At 44.2% G+C, this 22,805-nt stretch overlaps 1 protein-coding gene across 2 annotated transcripts in view; it reads left to right on the forward strand.

The window, feature by feature from the left end:
• Window positions 1–18,431: 18,431 nt before the first annotated feature.
• The window catches only part of PPP2R5E (protein phosphatase 2 regulatory subunit B'epsilon), a 71,823-nt gene continuing 67,449 nt past the window's right edge, over window positions 18,432–22,805 (forward strand). Inside the window, exons 1-2 of one of the 2 annotated variants that reach the window (XM_069018493.1) lie at window positions 18,432–18,982; window positions 21,608–21,771. In XM_069018493.1, the coding sequence (XP_068874594.1) occupies window positions 21,615–21,771 (157 nt within the window). In that variant the 5' untranslated portion in view covers window positions 18,432–18,982; window positions 21,608–21,614. The remainder of the gene's footprint in view (window positions 18,983–21,607; window positions 21,772–22,805) is intronic. The other variant, XM_069018494.1, reaches the window with a different exon arrangement.

Genomic DNA, 22,805 nt, shown 5'->3' on the forward strand with positions numbered 1-22,805 from the left:
CTGCCAGGTAACAAGGGACAGGATAAGAAGAAATGGCCTCACACTGGACCAGGCGAGGTTTAGATGGAACATTAGGAAAAATTTCTTCATGGAAAAGATTATCAAGCATTGGAACAGGCTGCCCAGGGCAGTGGGGGAGTCACCATCCCTGGAGGGCTTTAAAAGGTGTAGATGTGGCACTTGGGGACATGGTTTAGTGGTGGGCTTGGCAGTGCTGGGTTAATGTCGGACTCAATGTTAGAGGTCTCTTCCAGCCTTAATGATTCTGTGGTTCTGTGATTGTCTAAGAACCTCCTGTTCCCTGCCTTGCTCTGCTTGATCTCAAACAATTTCTGTTCTTTAGGCAAAGGTGAACTTGACAGTTAACAGGAAAATTCCAACTCTCTGTCTCACCACACAAGCACTGGGACAACACCAAAGAAACAGGAAACATGCTGTTTTAAAGTAAGTACTTTTAATCCCAAACTGCAAGACTGTTACTAAGTGCTCTAAGAGCACTCTCTTGTTTGCTGATGTTTTGGGCTGTGGGGCTTTGTGCAGGATATTGAAAGAAGAGTGGAAAGTGCAGGCCATTGTCCCCACCTGCCCTGTTACCTGTTGGAATGTGCAGAGGGATCAGGTGCGTGCACCCCTGCTCAAATGGTGGTCTGAGAGACACTTTGCTCCACTTGTGGAGCTGGGAATTGCTTATGAATGCAATCAGCTGTCAGAAAGGTTTTAATAGGGTTGATACTAAAGCAACTGTGTAAGTGGAATAGTCTAAAATATATACTTGGAATAATAAACTTTTGCTAATCTCCTGGAAGGAAATGGCACTCTGTCACTCAAAAGATTATTTTCCCTAGATTTTAGACCAGATTTAAGCTGGGTTCTGCCCTCCCTTCCCCCTCCCCCCCCATTATCTCCAGTATAACTAAAATAAGCCAGCTAATTTTTAAAGGTATGTTACATAGTTATTCTCAAGCAGTGAAATTTAAAAAACCTCTACACTGTAGAACCCAAGTGGAATCTAGGTTTCTGAAAGCACAGATTATTTTTTTTTTTAATATAATAAATACGCATTTTGTTCTATCAGGAGGGTTTAATTACTATATATTTCATAAGCAGAATGGTCTTGAAACCCATTAATAAAAAATGGTACAAAACAGCATCTCCCTTTAGCTTCCTTGAGAAACTCTTCTCTGAGTGCCACCAACTTTTGTCTGACGTGTTCCCACCTGCTCGTGGTATTCATTGTGACCAGCAGAGCCCAAGGTTTTCCTGCATGGATGAACAGCTCCGTACATGCTGCATGTGGTGTTTCATGGATAAACAGTGGATTGTCCTGCCAGAGAGTTTGTCCTTTGAGTGTCTCAAACAGGGAGTGGATGTTGTATTTTTCATTTTAGAGAGGGAAAGTGAGGCAAAAACCTCCCCAGCTGCACGTGCCAGAGCTGATCAGAGTCAGGAACTCCAGCCTCTCTCCCATTCCTCTGCTGCTCGAGGCTGCTGCTGCTTTGGCCTCTTGTGGAGTCCGTAATGTCACCACCAGGGTAATTAATTTTGTTAATTTAAAGATTGAAGCTTGAGGTCTGGAATCCCAGAGGGCAGAGGGACAAGAAGCTCAGGGAATAAACCACCCAAGGAAGGGGAAAGAGATGAGAACAACAGCATGGCAAATCATGGACATCAAACCAGAAACCCCAAACCTTTCCCCAGCCCCTTCCCAATTTCTGCCAAGCTTTTGTGGACCAGGTGGCAGGGAGGGGAATGAACACATGACTTTAATGAATTCTTGAAAGAGAATAAAGCAATGGCTTGTTATTCCCCTGAGAGCCCCTGGGAAGAGTGAGGAGGGGCAGCAGGGGGGAGAGCAGGAAAACATTCATTTGGAAGTCAGACAAAGAGGTGATAAAACTCCTGGAAGATGTATATCAGGCAGGAGTAAGACAGGTGTAACCCGTGTGGCCTGTCCTATGCTCCATCAATGCTAAATTCCAAACTCAAGGGCTTCTGTAGGGATGGCAAGGGGCCTCTGAGGCCCCAGAGTCCTGTTTTCCTAAAGAAGAAAGCCTCAGAGAGCTTGTATGGCTCCAAAATGTGCTGGAGATGCAGCGAGGCTCCTGTTGGTGTGAGGCTGCAGGGCACTGACAGATAATGATAAGCCTTCAAAAAACCCAGTGGGCAAATGTTTGGAGAGAGGAGGAAGAGTCAGGTAGCTGTGACCGAGATGTGCGAGAGGGGCTCGGCACAGCACCGCCAGTGTTTGGGAACCAGCTGAGCTGTCACCCATGGCATTTTATGATGATGCCCTGCAACGTGATCTCTGTTTACATTTTAATAGATCCATTAAGCAAACGCAGTGCTGGGATTGCTGCCAGCTCTGTTTTCCTTGCTAATGAGCGCGAGGGGAAGGGAAACACAGGCAGGGAACCGCTTGTGCCAGTCCGGCAGGAGCTGGGCCTGGGGCTGAGGGGAGTGGGGCTGAAGTTTGTGCTTAGCCCAACTCCTCTCCCCGAGCTTTTACCAAGCTCTGCCCTCTGAAAAGTCCAGGCTGTGATCCTCTGCAGCCTCAAGATAAAGCTGTATGGAGGCTTTTTGCCATGGGTGGCACTACAGCAATCGATTGGTGTTTTCTTTTGTGTGTTTTGTCCCTAAGGAGCTGGATGGGAGAACAAGAACAGCGAGGCTGAGGCTGATATGGAGGAGACGGTGTGAGGTGAGAGGCCATGGGGCACACAGGGACTGTTGCCTTCTGCCCTCTGCTGCAGTGGCTTGACTTGCCTGCTGTTGCTCCTGAGTAGATTTTAGAAATTGTGGGAGCTCTTAACACCACACACACTTGGGATACAGCATGAAGTGTGTGCGGGAGCCCGTCTGTGCTTAGTGCCATTGTGCATTATGTAGGAAGAGATGATAAACCAAGTCTGTTTCATTTCACTTTAGTCTGAAAAACCCATGAGTCTCTCCTGCGGCTCTGCTTGCTTACCAACACTTTAGCAGTGTTGTATTTACTGCCCTAAGGGCACTGACAATCCCTTTAAAATCATCACTCTTGGAAACCAGGACAGGTCTGAAATGGCTGTGAGTGTTCACAGCCAGCCTCCACCACGGGAAGGCTGAAGATGTTTTTTGTACTGTGCTGGGTCTGGCTGGGATGGTGTTAATTATCCCCACAGCACCCCTCACAGGGCTGCGCTGTGTAGTGGTAGCTGGGAAGGTGTTGATAAGTAACACACCAGTGTTTTGGCTGCTGCTGCCCAGCACTCCACAGCATCAAGCTGCCTCTCCAGCATCCTCCCCTCACCAGGAGGCTGGGGTGGACAAGGATTTGGGAGGGGGCACAGCCAGGACAGCTGACCCCAACTGACCAAAACCATTATTGATGGCCGGTCATCAATAAAAGCTGAGACAGGAGAAGGAGGGAGGGCATTCTGTCCTTACCCCTGCTCCATGCTGAAGCACTTCCCGGGAAGTAGCTGGACCCTGCCTGCTGGTGGGAAGTAGGGAATAAATACATTGTTTTCCTCTGCTTCCATGCATGGCCTTTGCTTTTGCTTTATTTAACTAACTTTATCTTGACCCATGAGATTTTTTTCCATCTTAGCTCCCCATCCTGCTGAAGGAGGGGACTCACAGAGTGGCTTGGTGGGCACCTGGTTTCAGCCCACCACAAGGAATTGTCCTTTCTCCAAGAGCTGTAACTTGAGTACAGTGTTTAATAGAGCCTGTGTGCCACTGAGATCTGTTTACATGTGAGAAACACCCAGACTTCAGCCATGTTTAAAATTTCTTTTGCAACAGAGGCTTCTGTGAAGACATCACAATTAGTGGTAAAATTAAATAACAGTCAAGAATCTAATATCTAATCCTGCCACACACCTGTGAGAACTGCTGAATTCAGGTTTGGTGGGATGACTACCCAGAGTGGGATGCTTGAACTCATCAATAATTTTCTTGCAGAGGTCACAATGTACAGGGAAAAAAAGCAACCCCCAAAAGTACAAGCCTGGCTTCAGGACCTCTCCTCCACTGACCCTGCAGTCCTTCCCCTGTCCTGGGCTGGCAAAACCACAGGAGAGAAAACAGAAGGTTTTAAGAGCTGCTTATCCTGCTTGAAACAGCCTGTGAGCACTGCAAACTCTGATCTTCAGTTTCCATATAGGAATAAATAATGACAATATTTATTACAGTAATCAACATATGCCTGGGAGCCAAAACTGGACATAATTAGAAATCAGGTACATTATAATGGCAGAGACCAAAAGTAACCATTCAGCAACTTGCCTTCACACATACAAGACCACAGCACAGGAAATACTAAACTTAAGATTGGGTTTCCTTCACAAGAGATGACAACTCCTCATTTACTAAAGTATCATAAAATATTTTCATACTCATATATACTTTTCATATATTTCATATACTTGAGTATATTTTCATATACTTATAAAATTTTCTTTTTTTTCTCCTCAAAATAATTTCCCTGACAAATTTCAGAATGGATCTTTCAGCTCTTTATCCAGGAGTATTAACTTCCACTGAATTCTTCTCATTTCTTTCCCTCCCAGTTAAGAAATTGTCACTCTTGTTAATTAAGTTTAATAATTCTCTGAAAGGATCATGCCCTCTGCACTCCCATAAATTCTTGGCTTTTTTCTATTTGTTTAGCTCAGATGTATCATTTACCAATTTTCAGGAAAAAGCTGCAGTAACTTGGTGCATCCTTGAACAAGGGGATTACCAGAAGCCACTAAAGGACAATACAGGGGACAGTTCTGTCATTATTAGAATGATGCCTAAATACCCTGAAGCCTTTTAACTTGAATTTGTAACACAGATGAGAGCAGCAGGAATGAAGATATATTCAAATACACACTTATGTATTTCATAGTTGTATTTGAATGGTGTTAAAGAACAACAAAGTTATGAGAGAAAATTATCCTGAGAAAGAAAGAAAAGCAATAAGCAATTCAAAGGAATAGGAGAAGTAGGAGATGGGAGAAACTTGCCTGATAAATTCTGTATTGTGAGGCATTGAGTGGTTTTATAGTCTCATACATGTGTGTTTGACTGTGGTATTTTTGCCCCAATTTCCCCACAGGTTAAAAGCTGCAAAGAAATAATCCTGGTTAAGCTAAAAATAATGGAGAAATGGGTGGTATTTCTAGAGGAGAGGTATTTTTCACTTACTGGGAAGGTCTGAGAATTCTGCTTGCAACACGACTGGCCCCGGTTCATCTCTCTTGTTTATATTTTGAATTTTCAAGTCACATACTGAATTATGCCAAGTGACAGAAGGGAAAATGTCTGTGTGGAGCAGAGTCATGCCCCCACAAGGAATTGGCTTCCTTGGCACATCAGTGTTTTCAGGCACTGGTGACCCTCTGAGTGAGAAATGGAAAGAGGAATGATGAGCCAGATTTTCAGACAGGCACGCACAATTAAACACATTTGAATGTGCCTTATTTGTGCTTGTGGGGAGTTACTTGTATTTCTCTCCTGAACAGCTTGAGCCTACTGTTACCTTCTTTAATTACCACACAGGTCACTGCCCTCCTCAAGGGCCTGATGAGCTGGACCTTGTTGTCCTCTGTGCCAGTGCTGGAGCCCCTGACTGGGTAGAAGATATTTTGGGCAGTGTAAGGCACCCACAGCAGTTACAGGGGGAAAACCATGAGCTGGATGTAGGATATACATAGGGTGTGGGATGAGTACGGAGCAGGAAGGTGAGAAGCTGAGTGTGTTTAACAAAGGCTTCTGGCTGAGTGTGTTTGAGGCTGTGACTCTGATCAGGATTTTCATAGGAAGCTTCTCTCCCACTTAAAATTTGCAAGGCTGTGCACATGGCCCTTTGCTTCTGATTATAGCAAACATCAATAGAAATGGATCAACAGAATGGTTTGGGCTGGAAGAGACCTGAAACCTCGTTCCAAGCCCCTGCCATGGGCAGGGACACCTTCCACCAGGACAGGTTGCTCAAAGCCATATCCAAGCTGGCCTTAAACACTTCCAGGGATGGGGCAGCCACAGCTTCTCTGGGCAGCCTGTGCCAGGGCCTCACCCTCACATTAAAGATTTTTTTTTACTAATATCCAATCTAAACCTACTGTCTTTTATTTTGAAGCCATTCCCCCTTGTCCTGTCACTCCAGGCTCTTGTAAAAAGTCCCTCTCCATCTTTTTTGTAGGCTCCCTTCAGGTACTTACACTTGATTCCAGCTTTCTTGTTGAGCAGTAACTGATTTTGATGCCTTGTTTGACCACTGGTATCATTCATGATGATTTTACTCAAGCCCACTTGTGCCAGAACCATAGACTTTTGTAGAGGTGGAAAAGTATTAAGAAAAATTTCTTCACTGAAAGGGTTGACAGCCACTGGAACAGGCTGCTCAGGGAAGTGGTAGAGTCACCATCCCTGCAAGCATTCAAAAAATGTGTAGATGTGGCACTTGGGGACATGCTTTAGTGGTGGGCTTGGCATGCTGGATTAGTGGTTGCAATCAATGATCTTAGAGGCCCTTTCCAACCAAAATGATTCTATGACTTTAAGCTTGTCTCATTTTGCATTGTTTATACTGTTGTCCCTCTTCCCAGATGCACAACCACGTGGCTCACTGCAGCAGGCAAAATGGTTCACAGATGCTTTTTCTACGTTAGAAAAACTCAGCGGAAAAGCCCAAGAGGCACTGATGTGGGGAAAAACTGCAAGAAAAAGGGCAAGAAATAGATACAGCTTTGTGGTTCATACTTTATTTACAAACACCTTTGAGTGGGTCAGTACAACCAGTTGTAAAATCTTTTTTCTTGATTAAAGAACCAAAACAAGAGCAGAAACATTGCAATTCGCAAAATATACTCAATTATTGGCAGAATTCCATGGCTGCAGGTTATCCACCCGATTTCAGTGCCCATCCTTCTGTGCCCAGGATACATAATAAAATAAAGCAAATGGAAACTCCTCTCTATAGGAGGGGACATGTTGATAGGATGCTTTTTTCTGTAATATTGATTTTTCTGAGCACAACCTTTTGTAACAAAAAAACATCTCAAGAAAGTCTTTGGCTGCACACCCCAGTCAATGAGACTTAGTCCCATTAGTGGGAAAAAAGACATAACCATCTAGGCAGTGTCTCTTCAAGTACAGAAGCAGCTGTTGGAAGACAGGATCAACAATCTCATCTCTTACTCCAACTAGCCAGAGGTTTTGACCAACAGTGTGTTGGGCTTAACAATAGTTTCTTTAAAAAACCCCAATGAATTACAAAGGAAATTGGAACTGTGAAAAACTTCGATTTAGGAAATAAAGAAGACCATTTCAGACTGTGACTGTGACTGAATCCTTAATGGAAATATGCACTCAGGAGCCACTGGGAGCTTTCTACATTGGCATGATGGAGGAAAATATCCCATGATATACATTAATTGTGTATTGGGTTTGCATGACCAGAGAGGTTCTGGCTGATGAAGGCGCACAAGGATAGCTAATGCTAGACTGGCTTGCACTCAGACATTTTTGTAATCAGTATATTTGGAGGAGAAACATCAGAAATGTCTTAATTCTTCAAAATTACTTCCTGGATTTGATGATCTTGGAGGTATTTTCCAGCCCTAATGATTCTATGATTCTAAACAAATGGCATCATTTTTAGGGCCTCTGAATGCAACAGAACAGATGTGTAGCTCATTGAAGATCATCCATGCAAAGAAATCAGTACACAAGTTGTAGAAGAATGCAGGTGTTCTTTCAAAAGCCTTCTCCTTTGATGCTAAATACTCTAACATGTGATGGAAAGTGGGCACAAATGGCTCAGACTGAGCCTGTTGCTCAGTGGAGAAAAATTTTAAGCAAGAAAAGATGAAGCCCCCTCCCAAACTGCCCTTTCCTCAGAACACAACATCCTCAGCAGACCTAGCAGAGACTATTTGCCTGGACTTCCAGCCCAAAAAAACTCCTTTGCTGCCTCCTTTTAGGAAAAAAATGAGTGGCAATGGGTTCCTGAACACACCACACACAGGCAGAGTCAAGTTTCAGGCTGAGAAAGGTTGCCCAGAGAAGTTGTGATGCCCCATCCCTGGTCAGGCCCAGGCTGGATGATCCTTGGAGCAACCTGGTCCAGTGAAAGGTGCTCCCATCCACAGCAGGGGGTGAGATGAGATGATCTTTGAGGTCTCTCCCAGCCCAAACCATTCCATGATTCTGTGATTCCTGCTAATTCACCCAGGCATTGAAGTGTCCCTGATGCCAGACCTGGGGTTAAGCACAGACACATCAGGGTACTGCTGCTGCAGGGAACCAGGGTAAGGACATTTGTCTGTGGCACATGTCCCCTGAGCGTCACCTGAGGTAGAGAAAATATGCATCACCTCCTGCAGATCCTGCCAGGATCGTGAGCAGGGACTGGCTCTGAGCATCAAGGAAACCCAGTCATTCCAAAAAACACCATTTATCTCCACAAGACACTTAATCACAGGGAGAAAAAATAAACATACGCAGACTCTAACAAACAGAAGTATTGCACAAAGAATCCTTTAGTATTGCACAAAGGTCCTTTAGGCTTGGTATTTAAAGACTTCCATGTGGAAGCTGTTACCAGCCCACCTGCAGCTTTGGCTGGGTCAGCCCCACTGTACATCCATCCCAAAAAGCAAGAGGGGCTGAGCTATGGAGAGTCACCACACAGGACTGATTTGGGCTAAACTGCTTTGTGGCTGGATCCATGTTCCCACCTTCTGGAAGTATACTGGATTTGGATTCCAGAAATAAGTCTACTGCATGGGAAATGTGATCCATCCTATTCTGCATGGTTTGCCGAAGCAGCAGCCATCTGCTGGGGTTTAGAGAAGGCTGAGGAACACAGGATGTTTGCTTTTGCTCAGAGGTGCCGTGGATGTGCCTCGTGTGAGCAGACTTGTCACAATCCTAATAGAACAACTGGGACATCACACTCAAGAGGAAAGCTTGCCTTACGGGGTAAAATTAAACTTGAGCAAGATGGAAAGCACTACAAATATACATGCACACATGCACATACATAATCATTTAAGTAAAGGTCAGCAGAAAACAGGCCAGACAGAAATTCCAAGCAAATGCAGCACTAACTTGGAGACTGAATTAAATGCTTTCTGAGGTGTTTTATGGAAACCAAAGAAAGAATCTACAAAAGGTAAGATAAGGAATGGTCCAGTTGCAAAATACATGTACACGGCAAAATTACAAGATGAGATTAATTCGGATAAACTCTCCCACGGGGGATTTGGGATTACTGACAGAACTGAAACGTGGGTGTGGATTCACAGCGTGAATCCAAGACTTCCGAGGACGAGACAAGAGGCATTTCCTTATCACTGGCAGTGATCATCAAGGCCACATAAGAGACTTGAGAGGGAACTGGGCTCAGGTGTCTGCAGCTGCAGGAAAATGTCATCCCCAATGAGAGTAACTCTGAGCTGCTGTGAATGTTAGCCACAAAGGGGAAACATTCCCACGGGAGTGCAGAGGATGCAAGCAGCATTCTGCAAATGCAGGAGGAGAACGAATCCAAGGAGTAACCAAAGATGCAGATGGAGACGCTGGCAAACAGCATGAGCAGCAGCTAAGGTTGTTTTTGCCAACAAGGGAAAAAGTTAAGTATAGTAAATCAAATAAAATTAAACATGCAGCAACAATGGATGCCCCACTTTTCTCTGCAAATGTCTTTTACCCTTTTTTCCCCAGGAGGTAATGAGGATTTCTGTAAATCTCTGTTGAAAGCAGACAACCTTGCTTATATTTCTGTCTAATGGCTTGAGTAAGTAGAGAATATTTCAGGTGGCAAATATTTTTGCAACTAAAATAAAATGAAAATTTCTACATACATGGCATTGAGGTTGAAGTATCCTGTAGATGATCACCAGCAGGACTAACACTACTGGTATTTTTTGTGAAGAAACAATTTGAATGGGATGATAGGCACTGCATGAAAGCTTGGGTGAGTGTATTTGTCAGAATTCTGTCAAATTGTCTAAAGCAAAGCAGTGAGTTGCAGTGGGGAACAGGGGACAAGTTAAATTGCTTACATGGATGTATTAAACCAGTTTGCTGAGTTGCAATGGTACCAGGAATTACGAAAAAAAGTCTCCAAAGTGTATTCACTGTCGTGTATTAGAATGGTAGTGTGTAACTTCCTGTAACATCCCAAAGAAAAATCACTGGGTGACACTGGGAGAAGGTCTGAGCTGGGTTTCAGGGGGGGTGGAATTACATTTGATGCGATTGGGAACAGTTTGAATGTCATGGAATGAAATTCTGGATCAAAACCACTGTACTTTGGAGGAAAGTTGAGTAACTCAGAAAGGATGCTTTATGTAGAAGATGAAAAAAACCTATTTTCACATCTTCCAGGATGTGACTTACATAATATTTTAAGATCCTGAATGAAGCTGCAGTGAGTTTTCAAGAAGGAACCCAAGATCATAATATGAATTTGACCTAGGTGTAAATCAGAGAAAAGACAAAAACCTACATTTCAGAATTGTACTCAAGCAGGCATTAAACAGCATTTCCCTGGAGTATCTCACACACATGCTACAAGATGGTGATAAAATTTCAAGAACAAAAGGCTCTACAGAGATTATGGAACTAAAAAAATGTCTTAACAGCCTGTCATTAAAACCCAGTAATTGCAAGAAACTATAATTATTCTAAAAACAAACTTGCTGGGAAGTGCTTGTCTGAAGGGCTCTCATTAGCCATTTGTGTACTAAAAGCTTTTAGTATTAGAATTTCAGTGCCTAGTGCATTTTTGATGGACTTTAACACACGAAGTACAGGTGCACACCTATAGAATTGCAGTTAGAAATGAGTCTGCTCCAAGGTAGGAGCTCACCTAGAAAGGCACATATTAGAACTAAACATGACTCAGAAGCACACAACTCTCTAAAACACTTCTTTATTTATCTGTATTTGAGCTGAAATGGCTCATGTGGGAGCTACAATTTATTTGGATGTACTAAATATAGCCTAAGACAAATTTTCCAGAGGTGTCCTTCTGGTGCTACTTGGTGCCCCAGCAAACTGGTTTTAACTTCTCCTTGCTTCTTCTTAAAAAGGGAAATCTCAACTCTGTTTTTGATCAGCTCTTACTCAATCCTTGGCTATTGATTCTTGCTATAAATTCTTCCAGGTCCCACCTGACACTGGATAATGTTGAAAATTCCCCAAGTGTGGGGGCTGCACAGCATGCCAAAGAAGCCACTCAATAATGGTAATATGCCAAATATTACCACATCACAGATTTTATATTGGCTCAAATTCTTCTGTATTTACGGAGCTATCTTACCCTAAATCTGGTGTCTAGACTTCTCTATAGAGCAGATTTTTAAAGCTGATAGTGGTGCATTTTTATTATTAGACTGGCTTCTCCACTCATTAATGTGTTGTATGTGTCATGCATGTTGTAATTAAGGCAGCCCATTAAAGTATAAGGACAATTTAATCTCCTTGGTGCCCTTGAGCATCTGGTTTTTAAAATTTTGCTTTATTGAACCTGTTCAATAAACCTGTTTGCCTCTCTAACAGGATGTGGAAGCTTGCAATATTCCATCTTGCCAGGTAACACAAGAACAAATAATACAAAACAAAAGCAGTTTTGATAAATAAGTCACTCATTCACCAATGGAGCAGTGCCAGCTCCATTGAAGATCTTGACAAACCTCTGTCAAATTCAGCATGAAGTTTTTTTAATTCTGAGATCAAGACCACCAGTGTGTGAATCCCCTCCTTCTGTAGGGATTGTACCAAGCCATCTTATTTCTTGGTTTTCTCTAAATGACACAGAGTTAAAGATATGGAAGGTTGCACAATGGAGTTGTACAGTGGTATAAGGATATTTCCTGTTTATTTGCTATTCTTTTCCTAACCTTGGCATCCTCATCTCTTTTGGCCATCAGGAACAGGAGAGGCTTTAATGCTGTTCCTTTTCAGTGCTTCCTAAAAATCAGTTCTGTCAGTGTGCTCCTTTAAAGTGAGACAGCCTCATCTCTTCAACCAAGTTTTTAAACTTCCAGCACTTGCACAGAACACCAGTTTTGTTCTTGTTCCAGTTATCTATTTTTGTGTGGTCTGCTTAGTCAGGAGATTATTTAGGTGTTTCTTTGCTATGTTCTGTCTAAATCGAATCAATTTCTGCCTTTTTCTAGGATTTATAGCTTTTGGATTTCAGCTCCAGTTCCTGTCTCACATGAAGTCAGTTCTTACTGGTCATTTATAGGGTATCTGAAATTCCTGTACAGGGTCAAGACAGAACTACAACCTCCTTATTCACATAATTTTTCTCAGGCAAAATTATCCTATTTGTTTAATCCTGACAGTGGATGATGGAAGACTCTAGAAAATGCTCTTATAACCTTTCTTTTTCTATCCTTCCCATTTTGGCAGTATTCCTACGTATCTATTCATTCCTACTGCAAAACTTGGAACCCATTCAGACTTGTATTTTAAACTTAAGGGCTGCTAGACCCCCTCTGATGTTAAGCATTCCTTACAATGCTGAGCTGAGCAACTGACTATAGAACACTTTCATTTGCCTTAATTTGAAAAATTAAAAAGGATCTAATAGGTTAAAGCTGTACCACAAAATAGAGATAAAGGAGGTTAAAAAAATACAACATGAATACTTGTTTTTCTCTTTTACAACAAAGAGAACAAGATATCTGTCTCAGCCTAGTCCATCCTCAGGGTCTCTGCACTTGCAGAAAAATCCAAGAGTTTTATCAACTGCTGCTGTGATCACGAGAGATGCACCAAGCTTGGGAGGGAGCTGGTAGTTCTTCAGTGGAGACTGGGAAGTGCTACAGTTCACACGCTTTCTGGGCACCTTCACCACACACACACACACAGGTATTTTACTCATTTGTTCCCTCCAGGGTGTGCAGTGGCAGGTAGGAAGCTGGGCCACAGTAGAAGGTGCTCACCTGAAGAGGATGGTTTTATGGCAGTGTATATATTGGTTTGTAACGCATTAAATGCAGAGATAACTGAGGAGACAGAACCAAGGAATGGCTTGGGTTGAGAGAGACCTGAAAGATCATCTTGTTCCAACCCACCCTGCCATGGGCAGGGACACCTTCCACTAGGCCAGGTTGTTCCAAGCCCCATCCAACTTGGCCTTGAACACTCACAGGGATGGGGCATCCACAGCTTCTTTGGGCAACCTGTGCCAGCACCCTCACAGTAAAGAATTTTTTCACACTATGTAATCTCAACGTACTCTCAGCTTGAAGCCATTCCCCCTTGTCCTGCCACTACACGCTCTTCAAAAAATTCCTCTCCATCTTTCTTGTAGGCTCCCTTCAGGTACTTGAAGGAGACTTGATCACAAAGCAAAGAGCAGAAGCCGAGCTCATTTCACTTGGGACTCAGACATCCCCCATCGGCACAGGGGACCATGTAACACACGTGGCTGTTTCCAGGCAGTTTCAGGTGCCAGAGGCTGCCCTGTGGGTGCTGCCCTGGGACAAGGGGGAGCACCAGAACCTTCTGAGGCAGTTGTAGGTGACAGTTGAGGTGGGCAGGGACAGTTGGGGAGGGGAGTTGGCCCAGCAGTGCAGCGCAAAGCCCAAGGAGGGCAAGAGGTAAACAGGCAGCGAAGGAAATCGAACAAAGAATTCAGAAAACTTGGCTTAAAGGAGTGCCCGGGGCCTGGAGGCAAGTTAAGACGCTGGGGGAGGGGAACAAAGAAGGAACAAACCCATGAATTGGGGAATAAGTGAGAGCAGTGTTGTGCTGGAGGAGGCAGCTAGCCAGCTGCCGAGGCGAGCAAGCTCCTACTTATCTTGCCATGTTGACTACAGAAACAGACTTCAAATGACGCAGTGTCTATAAACAGAGAGGAAGAATTAGTTCCCATTCTGGTAGTTGTGTCTATGACCCTAAAATGCTTACCCCACACGCACCAGGAATTCAGTTCCTAAGGGCACTGACAGTGCCATCGCACAGCTGATACAAGGAGGAGCAGGAGGAAGGAGTAACAAGCACTTGCTTATTATTAGAGAAACTTGGTATGGCAATTGCAAACACTGCCTAAAAGCCACACCATTCCTCCCCAAAACCAAAAACATGAATCAGGAGTCAACTGCAGGGTAAAGAGACCTAAGTAGAATGCTTTCTTGTTACATGTGAATTGGATTCAAAAGTAAACAAAAAAAAATATCTCAGATTGTACCCTTTCAATCACAGTGATGGAGCAGGACAGTTACTTTGATGTGGCATTCCACTGTGTTCATTTTTGTTAAAAGATGCACCAGAAAAGCCTTGTTCACATGCTGATTTGCCTCTTCAAACAGCTCTGCTGCTTCCTCCATAACAGTTGCTCTTGCTGGTCTTTTTCCTGATGGTCTGAATAATTAGTTCTCTGGGGAGATCAAGTCTTTTCTTGCTTCCTAGTATTGGAACAGGGAATATCTGGACAAATCCCATGGTACTCTGATAATGCTCCTTTTGACATACAGGAGATCCTTTATGGAGCATTACATGATCTTTCCTGTAGACAAACACATGTCACATGTGCCAGGTGAAACAAGCTCCAGCTAGATCCATTTATGTTTATCACTCAATACAGCAGGACTTCCACAGTGGTATCTCTGCAGCAAACCTGTTTGATAAGCTGCTCTGCAAAGAGCAGAATGCCAATGTGGATGAAAGCTCTGTATTCCTGCCTGGGTGGCCATAACAGATGGTCTATAGTGGAACTCCAATCACACAAAAAAAAAGTGAAGTGGCACAAATCTGAGTCACTGGTACAAAAATCTCTGTTCTGGAGGGCTCTTGACTGCTGTTCCGACTGTCTGGGTGCTAAAAAGCAGAGCTGAACTGGTGAGGAGCTGGCCCTGAAAATTCCTTTCCAGCTATTTTTAAAAAGCCCTTTTGTAGGAGAGTGAGGCAGTGTAACTTTTTAAAAGGATAGGCTTGTCTTGTACCTTTGATAGCAATGGAGAAATACTGGTTAAAAGAATTTATTGTTGTCTGTAGATCTTCAGGATGGACTGCAGGTACTGAATGTGCACATATTTTTATATAGATGCTCACACACTTGCATGGGAAATGTTGGTCATGTGAACTTTTATCTGACAAAAATTAATTTTTATTCTTGCAAATTGGTATACTTGTATTTATACAAACACATACATAAACATATACAGATACACATCTATGTAAAACACTTGTAGTACTCAGTTCTTCATCTCTGCTTGGGATTCACATAACCATTTTCAAAGTAGCAATTTTTACAAAATACAGGCGAAACAGAGAATGGGAGAAGGACAAATAACAGTGCCCCTTTGAAACATCAGCAGTTTTACATTCATATCTTATGTTGTGCTCTGAAATCTCATCACAGATGAGGACTTCCCAGATTAAAGTAGAAAAAAGAAAGCGACCAGGCGATAAATGGGAAGCCTACTCCATAAAATCTGATGGCCACGGGATAAAGAAAAGGTAAGATTCCTGTTTATTCCCTGATAAAGCCTGTATTTTTTCTTGAATTGTTACTGTCCAAACATCACCCGATATAAAACACACCATAAAAATGCTTTACACAGCCAAAATGGACCAAACAGACCACATGATGACCATCTAAGAAACGAATTAGCTGGATGCATTATTTACCAGCTTGTTCAGCTGTACTGAAGAACTAATTCTGTAGCTATTACACAAAGTCACACTGAAGAGTAAAAACATCTGTGTGCACTGGACAGTGCACTTGGACAGCAGTGTTGATTTTTATCCCTTCTATGGCAGTTATTTTAATAGATACCCACATCACAGGCTTCAGTTTTAGATTTTTAGTGTTTTACAAAGATGGATTAGTCCCATACTAGGAAAACTGAAGTACAATCATGTAAAATTACTTGCTCAACTGCACCTAAAGTGCCAGTGTAGCCATCAGGCTGTGCTAGAACCTCCCTTCTGCAGAGTGTGCTGCCAGTACCTCTATGAGCTGCTCATTGCACTGTTCAGATCAAAAGCAGCACACAGGACAGTGAATAGAACTGAGGAATTCTGAGCTAACAGAATTAAGCACAGGTAACAGCAAAACATATACAAATACAGGTTCTGTCCCTCACTAATGGGAAGTTACACTGTTTTTGCCAAATTTTACCTTATATTGGTATAACCCCAACCTACATTCCTTGTTATCCACCCTTGTTTGCATTTAGATTATTTTAGCTGGCTTGGTTTAAGCAAATTTAAAGTGTCTACAAATACATACAAATCTCTCTTCTAAATTTAGAGTTACACAACCCTTCTGTAACCGTGGCACAGTTCAATCTTAGTTTTGCTTTTTAAAATACAATTCTTCCGAGAAGTGCAATCGATTTACAAAGGATGACAAATTCTACAGTTCTCTGACTTAACATCACGTGGAATTTCATTTTAAAAGATGTCTTGACTGCTTGATTATAAAATAAAAATGAAGGCATAGCATTAGGGCTGTTGCAGGAAATAATTTCTCAAGCAGCATTACTGTCTACTTGAGGGAGAAATAACTGGCTTGGGAGGTCAGCAGAAATGGATGCGGGGGTAAAACAGGTCAGCAAGATTGTGAATAGATCAGACTGACTCAAAAGCATTTGTACTAGCACGTGTAAATAGGAATGGGATCTGTGACAGGCAGCACAGCAGATGCTGGTGTTGTTGAGGCCTTAATTGTAGTAATGTCCAGTCTTGGGTGCTACAGTTTAAAAAAAAAGATGTGAATGATTTTGAGATGACACAGGGAGAAGAAATAAGCATCTTAAAAGGTTTAAAACTATGCCACACCAGGAAGGATTGAAAGGAAGTGAAATTGCCTTGACTATAGGTAAATAAAAAATAGGGGAGACATATATCTTAAGATACGAAGAGGCATTTTGAGAGATGAGAGGCAAAACCACTCACATCCATTACAGTTATACTGCAGTGACCAAGAGCTTTTAACCAGCGTTCCAGGTTCCTCAGCAGGAGCTGGACCAGGGAACTGGCTGAAAATTAGCAATTTTGAAAGTAGTTTGACAACAGCTTAAATCACTTTAAATCAAGTCTGACACAGTCTCACTTCCTCTGTTATGCCAAAAGCTGAGTCAGGAAGCTGAGTGGGACAACAACTAGATATCGTTTGCAGGATTAGTAATGTTGAGAGGATTCAGTACCTGCACAAACAGGAGGGATGTGACTGACCCACCAAAGCAACCAGCTTTCAAACTGCCTTTGAGCTCATTTCCCAAAAAAAATCACAGGGACTTGGTCATATCAACACAGGAGGGCTGCTGCTCATAGACGTCAACTTTCTTTTCCTGCCAGAAATACAGGTGAAGCGGTGGAGCCTATTTTAAAGCATAACATTCATATTAACACCATTTACAGAATCACACAATCAGTTATGTTGGAAGAGACCTCTGAGATAAAATCCAACCTATGACTCCACCACACCTCGTCAACCAGACCATGGCACATCCAGTCTTTCCTTGAACACCTCCCAGGGACAGTAACTCCACCACCTCCGTGGGCAGCCTGTTCCAATGTCTAATCACCCTTCCTGTGCAGAAATTCTTTCTCATATCCAACCTAAACCTCCCCTGGGTCAGCAGGGATGTTCCCTGACATCCCATACTGTGTCCCTTCATCCTGTCACTTATCTGAGAGACAAGAGACCAAGCCCTGGCTACAACCTCCTTTCAGGGATTTGCAGAGCACTAAAATCACCCCTGAGCCTCCTCTTCTCCAGACAAAACATCCCCAGCTCCCTCAGCTGCTTCTCATAGGACTTGTGTGCTCCAGACCCTTTCCCAGCTTCATTACCCTGTAGCCATTAGATGTATTTTGGGAAAACCTCCAACAAAACCAAACAAACCAAAACCAACAAACACCAAGCCATCGGGTAGATAAATTTAAACAAAATTTATGGTATTTAACCATACTACCTACAAGCAGTCGTTGAGCTGGTCCCTGATTCCAAGTATATATAAATATATTTGGGGGATGAAAAAAAAAGGTGATGCAGACAGCGATCACACACTGGGCTAAGAAACCCAAGGGTGCAGCGGGGAAGAGCGAGGGGCTGCAGCCGCCGCTTCCCAAAGGAGGGAACTGCCAGGTCGGTCCCTCCGGCTGCACCCAGCGCGGCCCCTCGTCCGCAGCCCGCCCCGGGAAGCGGCTCGGTGCCCCCCGAGAGGCTCCGACAGGGCTTTACCTCAGCCTGAGCGCGGTTTTCCCTCAGCAGCGCCGGGTTTTACAGCTCAGCCGACGGGCCCCGCCGCTCTCCCGGGCGAGGGATGCGAGCGACGCGCGGGCGAGAGAAGCGAGGGATGCGCGGGGCTGCGGGGCCGCGCTGCCGGGGGAGGGGGCGGCCCTTTCCCGGCGGTCCCGGCGGCCAAGGCGGCTCCGGGCGCCACTGAGGCGGCGCGTCCCGGCGGCGGCTCCGGTGGGCGGTCGGGGGCGGTCCGCGGGCGGGGGGCGGTGGCAGCAGCGCGCTCGGTTGTGAGCGAGAGCGAGTGCGTGCGAGCGAGTGCCATGGCTGGAGCCCGCTGAGAGCCACAATAGGAGCGAGACCCCGACGCCCACCGGGACCCCCCGCTCTCTCTCCCCCGCGCCAGCCGCCGGCGGAACAGCAGCGCTCCCCGCCCTGCCCGGCACTGCCCCCCTCCGCGCCCGCCGCTCCCCCTCGGCTCGGCTCGGCTCCCTCCCGCCTCGCAGGGCCCTTCTCCGGGAATGTGAAGAGGCAGCAGCACCGCAGGCAGCGGGGAGTGCACGGGACTGAGCGGAGCCGCCCGCGCCTGAACCCGCCGCCGACGCCGCCCTGCGCCGGGGAGGCCGCGCTGCCGCCGCCGCCGAGGCCGAGGCCTACAGGGCTCCTGCGCCGCCGCGGCAGCGACCGAGCCCGGCGAGAACCGCACTCGGGCCGCCGCCGCCGCCAGGCATCGGCCGCGCTCCGCCAAGGCCGCCGCCGCCTCCCTCCGTCTCCGGCTTCTCTACCAGGAGCGTCAAGGTAACTCCATCGCCGGCCCGGCGGTGCGGGAGGTGGCGCGGGGGGCTGCGGGAGGACATGTTCCAGCTGCGGAGATCCCGTCTGGAAATGACAGCCGAGAGCGGATAATTGCGCCTCTGCTCCCTTCCCCGCCGATATCCGTCGGTATTTTCAGTTCACCCCCCCCACCCCCGCCCCCGGGACCGGCGGATCTGATGAGCGTGGCTTCGTATTTACCAAAATACTCGGGGAATAGAGCGGAGGAAGCAGGGAGCGGTGGCCGGGTTTGCAGCTTTCCCCCTCGCACACAATAAATAATCTCGGGCTTTATTCCCCCCGCCCCCCCTCCCCCCCACTGTTGGTGGAAACAGAGTATTTCCCTATGATAGTGTATGCAGGGCAGCGAATGTTCATTTGGAGAGACGAAAAAAAGATCAGTGTTTACTGTAAGGTTGTTAGGCTGGATGTAGTCTTGTTGAATTAGAATTAGATTTTAATAATTTATAAAGCAGGTTAGGGAAACTGTTACTAAATTTACAGCAGAGAAGTGTCAGTAAAGCTCCTTGCTGACACAATGATCCTGCAGTTTAAGTGATCTACTTTAGTCGCTGTCCATTATTATTATTTTTTTTTTCAATTTAATTTGGAGAGAGCATGCAAACATTTCTGCAGGAATGGTTACACTTTAATGATGCACATGATGAGAAGGGGAAGCTTTCTGATGAGATGAAATAGGGCCAAACCGATTCAGGTTTAGGGAATGTATTTTTGCTGATATTTTCAGAATTTGGTTTATGTAACAGGTAACTTTGTGTGTTTTTCGGCGGACTGTTGAAATCTTAGAAGTGGGTTACTAAAGTACAGGGCATTCTATTCCAGTTTATCTCACTTTTTTATTTATTAATCTTTGCTGGGGCCTGAATGCCCTGGTGATGGTGGCATTTTTTTTTTCGCCCGGATGATAAACAAGACCAGTTTAAGGTACGGGTTCATGTTGCTAATAGTATATTATATTTAGAAAGCCTAAGCTGGTAGTGAAAGAATACCTCAGGAGAAATCAAAAAGATGGAATAAGGGTTTTTCATTATTGTAATGCCAGCTGCACAGTTCAGCTTCTGGGTGCTCCACATGCTTCCTTGAAGAAGCTATGGAGTTTATTCTCCATTTTTGATAGATTTAGCGTACCTATATGTAATTTTGCATTAAATAGTTCTTATCTTCTGGAGCTTGTTTACAATGTTGCAACAAAGCATGCTTTCGAAAGCTTTTCTTACAAAAGACAAACCCAAATAATGCCTGTTTCAGTGGATTTAGTAACCTATGAAGCACATGAGTAACCAGATATTTCAGTAAAAATAATAAGTACTCGAAAGTGTTCTGTATGTTGTGGAATCAACTTCTTGTAGCACACGAGTCACTTTGGTAATTGAAGTCAACAGACACTGGGGATGAGTAATGCTTTCCAAGGACATGTTCTAAGACCCTGATCCTGCACATGCTTACGCCGATGCTTAACTCTGCACGAGTGTCTGTCCTGGCCGAAATCAACAGGGCTGCTCTCGTTAATGGTCATGTCATTAATGCAGATGAGGCTGCTGATTTCAGTGGAGCTGCACATGCTGGTGAAGTTAACTGTGCACCGAGCTGCTTGTAACGTGTAGGCCTGAATTCCTCCTGTCTCCTTTCCCTTGAGTATTACTCATGTATTTCATCAAGCTCTGATGGGCCTTTTTAACAGACAGGACCAGACTGGTAAATAAATTAGCTGGGTGCATTAATTCAGTGTTTGCTAGTGGTACAGAATCAGCTACAGGAGTACCACCAAGGCAGGTTTTGTAGGAAGAAGCAATGCCTATTGCTTAGGCCAGCTGAAGTTGGGAAACACACAAACTTTTGCTTGCAGAAGCCTTTTTTGGCTCTCTGCCTCTCCTTGCAAACCTTGCCTGTCTCATGCCCTTAGAGCAGTTACCACACTGCTAGTTGTCCAGAAATGCCAGGACATGGAATAACTACATATAAAGGGACTCACAGGAAGATAACTGAGTATTTCTGAATGGAGAATAAAGAAGTAATATGTACAGTTTGTCAGTGTTAGTGAAATTGTGAAACATAGCAGTGCTTTTTACTATACTTTATTAAATTTCTATAAAATCCTGTATGTAGGTGTGGCAAATAAATGGAATTTTTGTTCTGTCTTGTGTTTTTTGTCCTGTGCATGTGAGTGACCTTAACACCAAAAAACCATCTGTACCTTTTTGTGTACCCATTCTTTAGCATGCATGGTCCTTTGCAGAGTGAGTTGAAATGACTTCATCCCAAAGAATACATAATTTAAAACTACAGTCAGGTCTACAGGTGTATGAAGTTCTGTTCTGATGAAGTTTTGAATGCAGTGATGTCAGCATTAAGTCTGAAATTTTTGGCAAATGGGCGACAGATGAAAAAGTAGGCAAGAGGAATTACTACCCTAATAATTAAGTTCCATTAAGTTTATTCCATCCGTAAGATGGGTTAGATCTCTTAACAGTTTATCTATGTGAGTTGTCAACAGGAGAGTAGTGCAGAAAGAAGGTATTTGGAAAATGTAGGTTAATCTTACCTGTTTCACTCATTTGGAATACATTTTTAACTTGTGCTTTCCTTCAGTAGGGATATGTCCTCAGCACCAACTACTCCTCCATCAGTGGATAAAGTAGACGGATTTTCACGGAAGTCCGTCAGAAAAGCCAGACAGAAGAGGTCACAAAGCTCCTCCCAGTTTAGGTCTCAGGGCAAGCCTATCGAGTTAACTCCCCTGCCTCTGCTAAAAGGTAAGATCAAACACTTTTTTTTAATAAATAAAACAATTTTTGCTCTACAGCCAATTTCTAAAGTCAAAGTATTCTGTCATCAGAAATTGCAGGGCAATTTTGCCAGCATTGAGAAATGTTTCATGCCAAAAATATATGTATTTAAGCTCTACAAAATATTTTATCTGTGACTTGAGGGTGTGGTAATTGTTTGCAATACTTTCGAAAGTTTTAAATGCTGATGTTAACCTGTACCATGACTTGAATCTTCAAGGCACTCAGGCTTTGCTTGAGAGTGTTTTGGTTTGTGATTCCTCAGCAGCTGACATAAATCAGCAGTAATTTTGGTAAAGGTAAATGGACTCGTGAGGAGAAGGAAGCTGGTTTTTACTATCTTTCCTTGGTGTGTGCATCTGCACCCTGTGACAGTGGTGCCAACTGCAGCCCCCACAGCAAGAGAGGAGGTGGGACCCCCTCTCATACCATTTGTGCTTGGATAGCTCCCAGGTCCTGCCTTCTGCTGGATTTTGAAATGGAAAGGTCCCATGAGCTGCAGCCTCCCGGGGGAAAGATGCTGCCAGTCTGGTCTTAGGCAAGGCCCTACTGTTTTGAGAGCTTGCATATCCCAGCTCTGGTAGAGTTTCTCCTGGCATATTTAACCTCTAATTTGAGAGGGAAAATAATGATCCAGCATACTACTCTTAAAAGGATGCCAATATCTCTGTGATATCTTGAATGCTTCCCCTGAATTCTAGTTGTCACTGAATTTTGATACAAATCAGGGGTCAAAAGCACCTCTCAGAATGTCTGTCTGGTGAGGAAGGGGAAATCACCTTTCAGAAGTCTTCAACACTGGCTTCTCAAATGGTTTATTCTGTGTATTTTTTTCATTGCTGTTCTTCATTTCTGCTCTAAGTAGTGAAAATAGGCATGGCTGTGGCTGATAATTCTGGAAAATAGGAAGTTTAATGGGTTTAATACTCTGTCTGTCCCTTTTCTTCCTTTTTGGGCAAGTATATTTCCCATATTCTCTCATCTACCTTGTTTGACAAATT

This window comes from Aphelocoma coerulescens, chromosome 5 (genome assembly GCF_041296385.1).
Source record: "Aphelocoma coerulescens isolate FSJ_1873_10779 chromosome 5, UR_Acoe_1.0, whole genome shotgun sequence".
In the NCBI taxonomy this organism is placed as follows: Eukaryota; Metazoa; Chordata; class Aves; order Passeriformes; family Corvidae; genus Aphelocoma; species Aphelocoma coerulescens.